The sequence below is a fragment of the Bufo gargarizans genome, chromosome 3, assembly GCF_014858855.1.
Source record: "Bufo gargarizans isolate SCDJY-AF-19 chromosome 3, ASM1485885v1, whole genome shotgun sequence".
Taxonomy (NCBI): domain Eukaryota; kingdom Metazoa; phylum Chordata; class Amphibia; order Anura; family Bufonidae; genus Bufo; species Bufo gargarizans.
This window is the reverse complement of record NC_058082.1, coordinates 618,534,258-618,545,543: the sequence shown is the minus strand read 5'-3', so window position 1 is coordinate 618,545,543 and position 11,286 is coordinate 618,534,258. Positions and strand designations below refer to the sequence as shown.

At 39.7% G+C, this 11,286-nt stretch overlaps 1 protein-coding gene across 1 annotated transcript in view; it reads right to left on the bottom strand.

The window, feature by feature from the left end:
- Positions 1–1,332: 1,332 nt before the first annotated feature.
- The window catches only part of NRIP1 (nuclear receptor interacting protein 1), a 76,716-nt gene continuing 66,762 nt past the window's right edge, over positions 1,333–11,286 (bottom strand). Inside the window, exon 2 of the mRNA XM_044284539.1 lies at positions 1,333–7,649. Within this exon, the coding sequence (XP_044140474.1) occupies positions 3,950–7,354 (3,405 nt within the window). The 5' untranslated portion in view covers positions 7,355–7,649 and the 3' untranslated portion in view covers positions 1,333–3,949. The remainder of the gene's footprint in view (positions 7,650–11,286) is intronic.

The following is an 11,286-nucleotide window of genomic DNA, read 5'->3' as shown; positions in this document are numbered from 1 at the left end:
CTACGCGTTTCAGACCGCAAACATATGGATCCTTTCTCATGACATGTACAAATAAAACTGATTCCCCTTCTTATAGGCAGGGCAAAATCCCAGCCAATTAATTGGGATCCCAGCAACCTGTGTAACAGGTGTCCGGAGAAACAAATAATAAATTTTCTGTTTTATTGGCTTTAAAATCTGTAAATTATAAATGATGTATTTATTTTGTGCCTCTTATTTTACCATATGAGAAAAACATATTTTTACTATTAAAAAAAAAAGTCTAATGTAGCTAAAGCAATCTGAATTTATACAATGTTCAAAAGGTAGAAAAACATTTTTAAAATTATATATTTAAATTTTTCTTTTCCAAGTACAAAAAAATTCTTATTTCAGAAGGATTACTGTATACTGTATTTTGGATATGATAAATTTCTTTAAAATAAATATAACTTAGGTTGCTAAAAATGTGCAGTGCAATAACAAATAAATAAGAAATATCAAAGTGGCAGCGCACTTTTTTTTTTTTTTTCATTATGTTATCAGGATTTCTACATTTCTTAGGATGACCAAGAACATATTATGGTGCAATATAAAGCATCTCAAAGATGTATGGAGCAGATGGCACCCACAAAATTCTAGGAGATATGCCTGTATGCCAATTATTTTATACAGAGGCATATGGATTAATTTTCTGCTGTATCACAGAGGTATTGTCCCCTAGAGTCATTACTAGAGATGTGGTGCCATACAGGGACCCAGTGGGCTCTATGTAGATAGCTCTGCTGTGTGTACGAGGCCCTAGGTGATACACAGCAGTATGGATTTTGAACCCATTTTGATTCTGATTAATTAAAGAGCTAGAAAGACGATCCAGGCACGGAACATTACTTAATGCCATGAACACAGAAATGTTTCAATGCAGTACGTTGATTATTATACTTTTTGGTATATTCCTAGTTCTTCTCATTCATACAGTATATTATACGTAGATTTGTCAGCATATGTGTTCTACACAGAGGCTGCTGAAACAGGTAGAACAAGTAAAAAGATGCTACATTCAAGAGGTTTTCTAGATTTTTTTAAGGCTACTTTCACTAGCGTTAATATTTTCCGGTATTGAGATCCATCATAGGGTCTCAATACCGAAAAAAAAAATAAATGCTTCGGCTTTGTCCCCATTCATTGTCAATGGGGACAAAACGTAACTGAACAGAACGGAATGCTCTAAAATGCATTCCGTTCCGTTCTCATACCGGAGAGCAAGCTGCAGTTTGCTTTCCATCCTGGGATGCGGATCCATCTTGGGTATGTTAAAGATAATACAACTGGATCTGTATCAGTAATGGAAGCATTTTTGCTAACCCTGCCAGATCCAGCAAAAACGCTAGTTTGAAAGTAGCCTAATATTGACGACCTATCCTCCAGATAGGTCATCAATATCACATCGGTGGGGGGAGGGGGTCTGAGACCAGAAGTCCCCCCGATCCACTGTCTGAAGAGACCGCAGCATCGTGGTGGGCACTGCACTAGACCATCCGTTGGACAGCAGCGGTGCTTGGTACTGCAGCTTGCCCCTGTTTAATTGAATAGGGCTGAGCTGCGCCTAGGCCACATGACCGACGAGCGTGACCTGGGAAGAGGCTGCAGCACACACCGACTGCATGGTTTCTTCAAACAGCTGATCAGAGGGAGTGCCAGGAGTTGGATTCCTGCTGGAATATATGTATTTGCATTGATAGTACTGTGCTTTATCATGACCATATTGGAGTGAAGGGGCCTGAACTACAAAATGCTATGCATATTCTGAAAGAACAAGAAGATTAACATTCACAGCCTATCCGTAAAGGCACGCTGTTGTGTTGAACATCCAGTCCGACCTGTCAGTAGCATTTTATTGAGCAGGTGGAGCTGAGCAGATATAACGTTTTGAAGGACAAACTAAGTTAGGATTGCCCACTGAACTCTTATAACAGTATAGTACAAGTTAGTCCTCATGCACATAACCATATGTATTTTGCAGTCCACAAAATGCAGATGACGTCTGCATTGCATTCATTTCTTTTGCAGACCCATTAATTTCAATCGGTTCTTGGCCTGCATTTTGCGGCCAAGAGTAGGACATGTTCTATCTTGGCCGCAAAATGGGAACCATGGGTCCACCAAAAAAATTATGCAACACGGACATCTTATCTTCTGTATTTTGCTGAACAGTGTTTCGCGATACGCATGAAGCCTTGAATTTTTGTCAACAAAACTATATATCAGTCTGCTCAGCTCCTTCAGCTGTGGGCAGCTCAGACTGCATGTTCAATGTGACAAGTTCCTTTTACGATAAGGTAGGGCATCACTGAGGGAATGATTAGGGACTGACCTCCAACTACCCCCTCCATCAGCAGAATGAAAGTGTGTCATGGCTCCTCCATTGCTTGCCCAGGCACAGTGGCTTCTTACATGAGTCTATAACGGATACTATAGCTCAACTCCATTCTAGTGAATAAGGCTGAGCTGCATTATCATCACAGTGGCATGGGCAAGTTGCTGCACCTGGAAAAACATTAAAGGAGCCAATGTAGTCTTCTGAATAAGGAGAGTACTGGTCACACGTTGAGGGCCTATCATAAGCATAGACCATTAAAGGGTTATTCCATTTATTTCAAGTTATATCTTTTGAAGTGGTGAGGGTTTGACCACTGTGGACCCCACAATAATGAGAATGGGGGCCCAATAACCCCAGAATATAGCAGCAGGTTAAGCATGCACACTGCCGTTCCATTCATTTCTAGGTGACTGCTGAATGTAGCCAATTGCTTGTCCTCAGCTCCACTACTCCCAAAGAGATGGAGAGGCAGTGCACATGCTCGACCTGCAGCTTCCTCCATTTTAGGGGTCACCATGTCATACCAGGCTCCTGTTTTTATGATCAACGGGTGCCCCTGCAGTCAGACCCCCACCAATTATAATAGTTATCCCCTTTTCTGTGGATAAGGAATCATTTGAAGTAACAGGAAATACCCCTTTAATGTTTGTTCCCTTGAAAACATCTCTAATGTAAATGTGTACCACTGAGACAAAAATTTAAAATATGGGGATTTAAAAAAATAAAATAAAAATAAAACCAGCAACCCAAATGACAATCAGTCAAACACATAATAGTTACCATCATGGTCATAACAAAATGTCATCAGAATGGATATTCACACTGTTCTCTGTGTCAAAATGGAAAGCAATGCGTCATTTTAAAGGCAATGTTGTTACCTTGGGAAAAAGACTAAGTATTCCATTTACCACTGGGTTACACGGCTGTGACCTTGTGGTAACCGGCCAGGTTCACTGTGCTTGCTGGATTGATTTTACATTAAAGACAAACTGCCGAGAACATAAAAGTATCCAAAAGAAAAACCATAGTAATCACAATAAGGATTACATGTCGCCATCTGGTCACTTATGTGCTTAAAAATACAGAGAAAATCTAAAGGCTACTTTTGGGTATTTTGCCTAAATAACCATCCAAATTTGTACGATGATTATTATTACATAGATTAATTTTTATAACAAAAATTTTGTGATTTTTTTTGGGCAATGATAGATGTATGGTTAGAGTTGTCATGTCATAGTTTACCCGTAATGAAAGTGTTCAATATTAAAAATCTTTATTCAAGTACCCCAGAAGAAAACGCCCATAATAACCAGAATAATTTTTTGAAACTGCTGACATTATCTGTAACACGTATTATAAAATGTACCCAGCTGCTAAATTAGGAGCAACATAAAATATTAAAAGGTAAAAAATAAGAAGTTTTAATAACAGTACATTTACTAGAACCACAAGCAAGAGCAACCTAAGTCCACAAAATGATAACATGTCCGTAAGATCATGCCATTTATTACATCATGCATGATACAACGGAAAAAAAAAAAACATGATTTTTTAAAATGTGAAACAATCTGTTGCAAATTTCTCAGCATTTTATTCAGGCTCCTTCTTTATGGTAAGCATATCAAGCAGTCCATATTTGCTGCTATTGGAATTATGCAAAGTGTTATTTACAACATTGGGCGGTTTGGTAAAACCGATCCCGTTTGTTCCTCTACTATGGGCAGATTCCCTTCTGTAGGCCATCTCTGCCGTTTGTCCCAACAGTGACTCAGTCCAGCTGTTTCGATCTCTTAAGTCCTGACTAGCAGCTGTATGTGCCCCCCTTTGTAGCATATAGTACAATATAGGGTTGGTTTTCGTCAGTCTAGGCGAATCTTTCCCAAAGTAATTTTTTTCCATGTCTGTGATAACCCATTTAATGGGACCTTTGTCATTAGGGGGAGGGCACATATTCATATGTCCGGACTCAGTTTGTGGAAGGTTATTTCTTAAAATATCTGGGGAGGAATGAGGAGAGTTATTTAAAGGGGATGGATATTGAAATGGCATTTGACCTAAATTATTTTGATGAGAATGCTTTCCCATAAACATATTTAGAGAAGGAAGCATAAAATCGGAGTTTCCTGACAAGTTACTTCTGTTTCCTCTTATAAGTTCATCAACCGGCGTATTGTTCCTATGCTGAGAGTCCCTGACACAATTTTCTGAAAGCAAGAGCTGTTTCAGCACATTAAAACCTTTACTCTCTCTTGTCCAACTCAAGTTTTTATTCCCATTCATGGAATTCTGACCCGTAAGGTTCTTGTTATCATGATCAGTCTTTGTGCCATTGACTTTGTCTTCATGGAGAATGGGTCCCTCACCTGAAGAGGGTGAAGTGCAGAACTGCAAATTTCCAGCCTCTGGTGAATTCCTTTTTGCCATTTTTCCTTGGCTTTCCACGGGGTCATTTTGGTGCATTTTTCTTTTTTTAGGCACATTACAAAATATTTTTGAGTCTGTCTGTCTGGATTCAGAATGTCTACTATTTACATCTAGATCACTGGTATCATATGCCTCTTGGTTTTGACGTAGCAGGCGACTTAAAAGGCCATTTTTTGAAAGTGAAAAATCCTGTGGATAAGAGTGTGGAGATCTGACATCCTCTGGACCCGGTCTTGCAGCTTTGTGCACCGAGGCCGCTGAGGGGCTTGGAGTACTCATCTCTTGGTCAGCAGCACTGATGTCATCTTCAGGCTCAGTTTTAATTCTGAAAGCCACAATTTGCTGATTTGGAGACTTTTCAGTCCTGTCTATGTTGACTTCATCTTTTATGATGGGTTTCTGTACTTTTTCAGTTTTACATTTGTTGTTGGGTGTGGCTAGCAGCAGCTGAAGTACAGTGCGACGTTCTAGAAGGTTTTCAATTTCGGAGCCAGGAAATGCAGAATCCATGGGAGTAGATGGACTACTAAATACTCTGCTTTCTTCAAATGTCTGTGATGAATTTGCAACTAAGGGACTGTTTAGTCTTTCAATTAACCCTAAAGGTTTGGAATTGGTTGGGCCTACTGATTTAGATTGCCTTAGTTCATCAGGAGCGGGTGTTGACTTTCCACATTGAGCTAAATTTTGTAACAACTTACTAGCACTGAAAGATGAATTTTGTGCGTTTTCGTTAGCTAGTGGGACAGTTGTTTGAATTGCTTTGTTTCTGGTAAGCTCTATCAAATGGCTTGATGCTGAGTTTATGACCCTTTCTGTCTGAATGTTGTTTATGAAAGAAGTAAAGGGAGGCTTGGCTGGAAAGGGCTGGTGAGTTAGGTTCATTGGAGAATCTGCTTTTGTAGATGTGTGCAAAGACAGTGCATTTAATGGAGAGGAATTGAGTATACCTGGACTTTCGGAGAGAGGACCAGGAGCTGAGAAACTGAACTTAGACACATCTGAAGCCTTCTGTTGGGTCTGAAGAGCTTCAATTGTTGATGGAACATCTTCTGTTTTATGCCCGAGCAATAGTTGTAACAGTGTAACCTTTTGATATGGTTTTAGTGTAGTATCCACTGAGGAGTCTTTAGTTTCTTTGCTGATATCAATTCCATTGACTTTTGGATCCCAGTTGTGAAGCAACGACTCGGTTAAATTTTCAATAGAAGCTGCAGAATGTAATATCTGAGGCTTGTCTGCTCTGTTCTTGAAGGACAGATCTATAGGTACACAGTTGGAATGAGTGCTTTCATCATCACTGCTCTCCTCCTCTGTAAAGCTAGGGTTGTTATCAGAACAGTCATCTATAGTTGTAGGTGTAGCACTTTCGTCAAATGCTGCATATTTTTCATTGTGTGAAAGATTTTTTCCAACACTTGCACCATTTTGGCTTTTTAGAAGGTGCAAAAGTAAACTGTTGTTGGGCGACGGCTTTCCGTGGCTCCTTTCCAAATGATTTTTATATCCAACTGTTTTCAGAGGAGAATTTGAAACACTAAGTGTGCTTGAGAAAGGAGAGCTATTGCCTGCATTGCTTATTCCATTGGTGACTGTCCTTGCTTGAGTATTGAGACTAGCTGGCACATTTGATGACAGTTGAAGCCTACCAAAATCTTTCTCCGAGCTTTCCTTCAATCTTGCCATTGCTGCCAGCCTTTCACTTGCTAACTGACTTGCGCTCTGTGCTTTAAGGGCATGTTCTCTGGAGTACTGCTGCAAGTGTGCCTCGCTGGAAAGCAGAAGAGCAAGCTGACTACAGGCCACACTTGGTTTAGGCGAAGCGGTGGGACTTGACCTTTTCTCCACCATATTTGCAACAGCTTGAAGCCTTGCAGCACATGAAATTGGCTCACCTACTATTTTAGTGCTACTTTGTGCAGAAAGAGAAGGTTCAACAAACTTTTCCTGAATGGAACCTTTGGTCAGACCAGTCAGATTACTGTCCACTGTGTTATCTTTAGATTTGCTTTTGTTTAAGATAGTCTTTAGGTGATTTGAAGCCAAACCATAGCACTGGTTATCCTTTTCTTCCAGGTTTCCCTGCTGAGTGAGGGAAAATCCTTGGTCTTTAAGACTTTGTTTAATCTGTTGAGACAGTGCAACACTCTGCAGCCTAGAGCTAAACGACTGCAGCAAAGAAGCCAGCAACGTGCTATCTTGTTTCCCTTTTGGAACATTTTCAACCATCCCAGCTAAGAGAGATTCATTCTGGCCATTTCCATTGACGGAATCAGATATTCTTCTCCTCTTTGCAGCATGCCAGTCCTCTGAAGACTGCAAGAGCCTGGCCTTCTTGAGATGCAACATGCCGGATGACTGACTGCTGTTGTGCACTGGGGCATTATTCTTACAGTTCGTAAAAACATTCCCAGAAATCTTAAAGTGGTCATCTGCTTTTACACGGCCCGAGTGTTTGTCCACCGCTGTTACAGAACCGCCTGCTGCTTGATGCATTAGTAATCCTTCTAGATACGTTAAAACAATGGGATCCTGTTGCATTTCAGAGCTAAGCTCTTCTCCATGAGTCATGTTCAACAAACGTATGCGTAGAAGCTATGTCTTTACCTACTTTAGAGAATGCTGAAGATTTAAGCTAAATTTTCTAAAGCAGATATCTATGTTGTTTTTAAAATCATTTCTCGATTAATTTCCAAACAGATGTCCTCTGAAGAATCTTTGCCAAGAGTACGAATGTTCCATCAAATTAGTGTTGAGGCAACATGTTGAAATGGTGTGTATCAATCTGTCAGAACTCTGCTCACATAAGACAATCTTCTCAATTTATCCATGGAAACAGGGCTTTAATTCTTCAATAATCGATCACCTTAAAATCAAAGAAAAGAAAACAAGTGTAAGTATTAAATTATCAGAAGTAGTTACAATGCCATTTTAACTGGTCCTAATAAAATCATTACTACTCAACAGAAAAAGGTAATCTAACATAGGAATGTAATATTAAACGTAAATATTATAAATGGATAAAAAAATAGAATTAATTACATGCATGAGCAACTAGCAGGTACTTAAAACCATTCATATGCACATAATCCCTTTGACTGGTACCATCCAACTAAAAATGGTTTTCCAGGACATAAAAAATGATGGCTTAACTTTAGCATAGGCCATTAGTGTTGATTGGTGGTGGTTCAAGCAACACTAATCTTCATCCAAATACATATGGTACTGTGTTAGGATAAGTATTGAAGTTGAGGTCATAATTCTGATGATCAAAAAAGTCCCAGGGATTTCGTAGTCAACTCTCAAACTTTAATGGTCAATTGTAATGATAGAATAGGTGTACACCAAGACTGACCATACATGAGATATCTGTTGGCCAAAAGCTTGTTCAACTGAGAGCTAGCTCTTCAGATTTCCTCATGGCTCATCGTGCATATGTCATAAATGGGGGAGGGGAGAATGCCATGGCTAAACAACTCTGGCGGTGGATTGTCTCCCCAAGAAGAAAAGAATCAGGCATTTGAGATTCAATTGTCCAATTCTTATTTCCTCGACATCGGCCGTCAGAGGAGAGTCAGAAGGCCCCCCGTACACCCTAGATGGTAGGCTGATCCTGCTGAATTGAACAGGAATGGTCAGAAGTTAAAGAGGCTATACCATGAGTGAAATAAAAAAATGGAAACCAGACATCATATAGTAGATGGCAGTCTCTTTCTAGCAAACTTAGAAACAGCCCTGTACCTCACATGGATCCAGAGATCTGCCCATTCATTCCAGCAATTGCTCTGCTAGATTTTTCTTCAAAAGCTGAGCTCAGAGGAAGGATGGAACTGAGCAAGTAGGTCCACCTCAGTGAGCTGGACAGAGAAGTTAGAAAAAGGACAAAGTGCAGGTGGCGCTATATAGATAGATTTCAGGGAACAAGTGGCTATACAAAAAATTGAATTACATGCAATTACAAAAGTATTCAGACCCAAGCACTGGTTTAAAAACTGTAGACTATTTTTTGTGGGACAACCCCTTTATTTAATGTGTATGGACACCTTTAGCTCTGACAAACCACTTCAATCAATCATTAATTAGGAAATAAAACTGAAACTATTATTTTTCTCTCTACTTTGTAATCTACCATGTATAATATTTGTATATATCCTTAAAAAGTGCTGGAAGGTTAAACACCACACATTCAACTTAAATCACCTTTAAAAATAGATGTAACGCAGGGTAAGCCCTCAACGACAATGTCAAGGTCACAGAGTAGTATGCAAGATTACAACCAGGACTGATGTAACAGCTGGCATTTGATCCAGGCTCCTGGGGTTTAGAATACACTTAACATACACACACTCCATTTACGCATACTGTACATTGTATCACAAGTGTTTAGCACGCTTAAGGACGGCCAAATACTTAGCCTTGCGTGACTTTCTGTGTAAACCATCAGAAATCCAGCAACCAAAGAAGAAAATAAAACACTGGAACAAAGCACTGTATCATTAATTACAGCACATCAGCAACCATGCCAGTCATCCTCGTGCTAAAATTAAAAAGGACTTACCGGTAAATTAAAAGGCAAGATGCCGGAAAAATATCAAATGGATTGGAGGCTTCAGAACTATATTTAAGACATTTGATGAGTATTGTTTTCTCCTATAACATCTACTTGACCATGAATGACTAAATTATGTCCAAATGGCCACAGACACCTTTAAAATAATAGGCCCCGGCATTCAGAACTGTTCAACTTTTGACTTTGTAGTTTTGCAACAGTTGGAGGGCCAAGGGTTGAGCATCCCTGTCTTAGAACATGACTTGGGTTATAAAAGGTAAAAACTAGGATATTTTCCATAAGAAAAAAGCCCATCTGCAGACAGCTGTTTTGTGGGTTTTGCCCCTCCTGTATGCAGAGCAGGACTGAGTGGCTTCATGAGAGGCCTTTGACATTGGTCTGGGATAACATTTCTCCTTGTGGAGACCACCATGAGTCCAATACATAAACAGTACACGCTATGCTCCTAAGCTCCATCTAGTGGTGGCTGCAGGCAGCCATAATGTTATAGTCCATCTCTATGCGTATTCAGAAAATATATGGAGCTTTGTAGCAAAAATATGGCACTCTGGCTGCTACCGAGATATTTTAAGAAATGAATCAGTGCTATATCTAGTACTGGTATACTCTATTGTGGCAGAAGGCCTTTGGTTCTCGTAAGGCACCTGGATCTAGTTGCAACCCTTACCTCCGCTCACAGCTCAATAGGTATGTCATTGCCCATACATTGGAGATTACCTGACCATTACAAAAATAAACCACGTCGACCCATATAACTAATTGAAATCAAACCACTTATGCGTTTCGAGCAAGACCTCACTCTTAATCATAGATCTTTCTAGACATGCATAAGAGGTTTGCATCTCAATATGTTATGTGTAGTGAAATAATAACCTGTGTGTGCTGGAAATCTTATCGAATCTGAGAGCCGGCCCAGCTTGTTCATGCTTTTCAAGAAGACAGGTGGGCTGATGCGATCTCCATTTATTATATTTTTTTAATAGCTGGGTACGAGGCTACCCACAGACTCCATTTTGTTCTTTCTAATAAAATAAATCTTTCATGCCTTGCTCCTCATAGTTAATTTACCATAGTGTGAAAGAAAGTGATGACTTATTTGCTCTAGATTTTATTTTTGAATACACTGAGTCTTTCTGGATCACTGGATATACACCTATTGACGGAAGGTTCTCCCTGTGTACAGTTAATTGATGCCGCATATAAATTTCTGAAGACTGCTCGACTTTTCTAGCGGAGACAGATTTCTTGGAAAGTGTAAATATCAGATTCCTGTAATCATTAAGGCAATAACTTTGTAGCAACAATGCAGACTTTTCTAATAACCCGAAAGTCCCAAATCAGCAAACAGAACAGAAAGTTAAATTTCTTCTCCTTTCTTCAATAAAACCTGAGGAGTAAGCAACGCCCTAGAGCCAACATTGAGTCTTTGCCCAATGTCTGACAACGTACTGTAACCGAGGATAATAAGGAGCACCATGCATGAAGAAATATGATTGCAACTAATCATTCAGCCATTTTTCTTTCCAGCTTGTGTAAGATTAGGTTCCCACCATCTTTCACCTGTATGTCCGGCATGGAAAACCTCCTGACTTCATTAACAGAACATATGCCAAAGGATATCCTTTTGCCTAATACTTGGTGAACCACTTGTTCCCTATGCTTGCCGGCTCGTTCTCTCGGTATGGGGATGAACAATCGCTACTGTGACCATTCATCCCCATACAGATTCAGTGTCTCTCGGCAGCATATCCCAGTTTGTGTTTCCGACAAACAATGATTTTAGGTGTTACATAAAATATGCAATCAGTGGCCCATTGACAAGGGCCAATTATCAGGAATGAACATTCCGACAAATGTTCCTCCTCATAAATTATCCAAATCATCAGCAAACATGTAAAAGGGCCCTTACTCTATGAACCACAGATCATCTCCA